General features: G+C 58.1%; 1 protein-coding gene across 1 annotated transcript in view; it reads right to left on the bottom strand.

Annotated features, from left to right (window-relative positions):
• The window catches only part of DGAT2 (diacylglycerol O-acyltransferase 2), a 32,973-nt gene extending 30,968 nt beyond the window's left edge, over window positions 1-2,005 (bottom strand). The window contains exon 1 of the mRNA XM_032427268.1: window positions 1,844-2,005. Within this exon, the coding sequence (XP_032283159.1) occupies window positions 1,844-1,883 (40 nt within the window). The 5' untranslated portion in view covers window positions 1,884-2,005. The remainder of the gene's footprint in view (window positions 1-1,843) is intronic.
• Window positions 2,006-3,322: the final 1,317 nt, after the last annotated feature.

The following is a 3,322-nucleotide window of genomic DNA, read 5'->3' as shown; positions in this document are numbered from 1 at the left end:
CTCTCGCTGTGTCTCTCTCTGTCAAATAAATAAATAAAATCTTAAAAAAAAAAAGGGGGGGGGGGAACAAAAAGTTCTTCAGATCTGAAAACAACAGGGGAAATGCTCCTGATAGGATATTAAGTGACTTGGTCAAAATCATTCACTAAAAGTCCTGAAATACAAACTAGAGGTCGAAAACATGAGAGTCAACAGCTCCTGGAAGATAGAGCTCACAGCCTGTGGACATCAGAGGCGAGGGAAGGGCATCTCCAGGAAGGACTACCACAGAGAGCATCCCTATCCCGTTCCCTGAAGACAAAAGCATATTTAAAAGCACGAACATGGGTAAGTCCCTTCCTTCCCTTGTTATGGGCATCAAAAGGTACAATGAACAGAAAAGCACTCTTAAATGAGAGAGGAGGCTGTCATAGGCTATTGGGCCAGAGACATGGGGCAGCTCAGGCTGCTTGCCTCCAAAATGGCAACAGCAGCTCGGTATCTCTCCAAGGGCAATGAGCAGCACTCCAAGGGCAATGCCAATGCCCAGGACACAGTTAAACTGTGACACAGCTGCACGGTGGTTACTTGGCAGCCACTAGAATATGGTAAGTGATTCTGAGCAAGAGAGGAAATCCTCAGAGAAGCCAGGATTCAGAACTATAGCTGTAGCATGCCCTCAACTTTATACACTGCGAATAAATAAAATTGAAAGGCATATACTAACACAGCACTAGGAAGCTATTTTTGGATAGCTGACGACCCAGCAATTGTTATTTTCTTCCTGTTTTTCTCTATTTTTCAAAATTCCAATAATTAGTATGTTTTATTTTTATAATGAAGGTGGGTAGAGTAGGCGTCAGTTACTGAAGAAAAAATGGTAAGTAAGAGAGGTTCAGCAAGCAGAATAAAGACTTAGGAGGAGGGAGGGAAACTTCAAGACACACACAGACCTAGGACAGCTGTGATTGACTTCCCAGGGTCTCCCTTGGCCAAGGCATCTGTCAAGGAAACCTCAAGAAGGTCATGCCTCTTCCCATCAATTTCTCCAACTATAAGTGAATATCTATATATTCACCAAGGGCCTCAGTTCCACACTGGTGGAAGAGGGGCCTGGGCCACATGGAGGGCACCCGGGGTCCTCCGCCCCACCTTCTAAGGGTATAGCGCTGAGCTGCTGCCGAGTGGGCCCCCGAGCCTGGGCTCCAGGATGGGAGGAGGGCAGAGTACAGTGTGGGCACACCTGTCCCAGCCAGGCACGTTCCCTGGCTGGTGGCTGTTTCAGGGGATTGCAAAACCCTGCCACTCTGCCCCATCAGTCTCTCAGGGCTTGGCTCCACCTGGTGAGAAGAGAGGGGAGGGAACTGCCAGGGGCCACCCCCACCCCCCCCCTGCTCTGGGTTGGGGAGGGCTTGTTAAATATCAACCTCATCTCACAGATGGGGAAAACAAGCTGGGGGAAAGAAAGCGATGTAACAGAGGTGACAAAAACGGATCAGGTGCCCGAGTGGAGCATGAACTCAGCCTTGACTACGACGCTGCTGCATCTGCCGAGCTCCCCAGGATCCTTCCCTCTTCCCAGACCTAGATGCGCGGCGTGGGGCACGCTTTCGGAAAAGAAAAGAAAGGGCTTGGGACCTCACCCTGCACGCTGGCCAGTCCTCCAGCAACGTACCCTCGTACCCTCGTTGTAAGAACACACTGCTGCCTGCCTTAGAGCCCTGTCACGTCCTTTCCCGAAAACCCTCCTGCGGCTTCCCAGCCCCGGGATGAAAGCCGCGGAGGCCCTGCAGAACCCCCCACCCCGACCCCCGGCCCACCGCCGCCCCCCACCCCCAGCGGGGCGGCCCGGGCCCCCGCTCACCTCGCAGGACCCCGGAGTAGGCGGCTATGAGGGTCTTCATGCTGAAGCCGCTGCAGCTCACGGCCCCGCGGGAAGCCGGCTCGCCCCGCGCCCCTGGCCCATGCCCCGGCCGCCGGGGCCAGGGCTTCGCGCCGAGCTCGGGCGCCGGGGGAGGCGGGGAACGGCGCCGACGCTGGGGCGGCTACGGCGCGGGGAGCTGCAGGCGCACCGCCCGTCGCGGCGCGAGCAGCAGCCGAAAGCGGGCCGTCGGCGGCGGCCACTGCGCTCGGCGCTCGGAGCGCGGCGCTTTATCACCTCACAACCGGGCGGCCCGACGCGGGCTGGGGCGGGGCCGGCCGTTCCACCCCGCCCGCCCCTCGTCCCCCGCGGGAGCCCGAGCGCCGGGCGGCGCGGGCGGGGCGGGCGGGCGCGGGCTCCAGGGCTCCCCGCGGGACGCGCGCCGGGGCCGGGCCGCTGCTCCCCCGCGTCCTCGGCCGCTGCCCGGCGGGGACCCGCGGCTCCTGGGCCCGGACGCCGAGCAGGTGCAGCCGGCCGAGCGCCTTAGCGGGTGCGTCTGCCCGCGGCGGGGCCTGCGCTTGGCTAAGATGCTAAGGTCCCGCCTCGGCTCGCTGGTGCCGGGATTCGTTAGAGTAGGCCTGGGCTCCCAAGCTGCCTCTACCTTTCCATCTGGTTATCAAGGGCGCCCACAGAGCACCTCTACACTGCGGGGTGCTGCGGACCCAGCTCAGCCAGCCCAGTCCCTGCCCTGGGGTGCTCACGTGGTTGAGGGGTGAGGGTCCGGGACGCCGGAGACAGCCACACACAGATGCTGTTGGCAGTGCTGGGACAGGAATCAGAGGAGAGAGGCCCCTGCCTCGGCTGGGGCTGGACGCACTTCCCGGAGGGGTTTATGCACAGCAGCTTTGCACTCAGAGCTGGAGTCTGATTCTGGCCCTGCCTTCCTTGAACCTCAGTTTCCCTATCTGTAAAATGGGAATAACAATAATCATTTTTGTGAAATGCTTTGAGAACTAAATGAGCTAAGATACAAAAAAAGCCTAGCATAGTGCCAGGCACATTTTTCAAAATTATGTTCCTTGCCCATTGATGAGCGGTTTTGTAGATGGAGTCTGTGGGTGCAAGGCAGGACAGACATGATGTCTTAAACTGGGAAGGTTAAGAGGAGATGGCATTTGCCACTGGACGGGGGATGATCAGTACCTTTCCGCCAGGCTGAGAGGAAGGAGAAGGGCATTCAGGCAGAGGCCACAGCATGGGTGAAGCCCTGGAGGTGAGACCCCAGAGCACCCTGGAGTGGCTGGAAGAGGGATGCAGGCAGGGGAGGAGTAGAGAACAAGGCTGCACAGATGGACAGGGACCAGATCTGAAGGGCCTTGTAATCCTGCTGCGAAACTTGGACTTCATCCTCTGGGGGATGGACCAAAGGAGGGGTGTGAAGAGCAGGGCATCTTGATTAGATTGGAGGGTTAGAAAGAGCAG

The sequence above is a fragment of the Phoca vitulina genome, unplaced genomic scaffold (genome assembly GCF_004348235.1).
Source record: "Phoca vitulina isolate PV1807 unplaced genomic scaffold, GSC_HSeal_1.0 scaffold36, whole genome shotgun sequence".
NCBI lineage: Eukaryota > Metazoa > Chordata > Mammalia > Carnivora > Phocidae > Phoca > Phoca vitulina.
The sequence above is the reverse complement of the archived record's forward strand: the minus strand, read 5'-3'. Positions and strand labels throughout refer to the sequence as shown.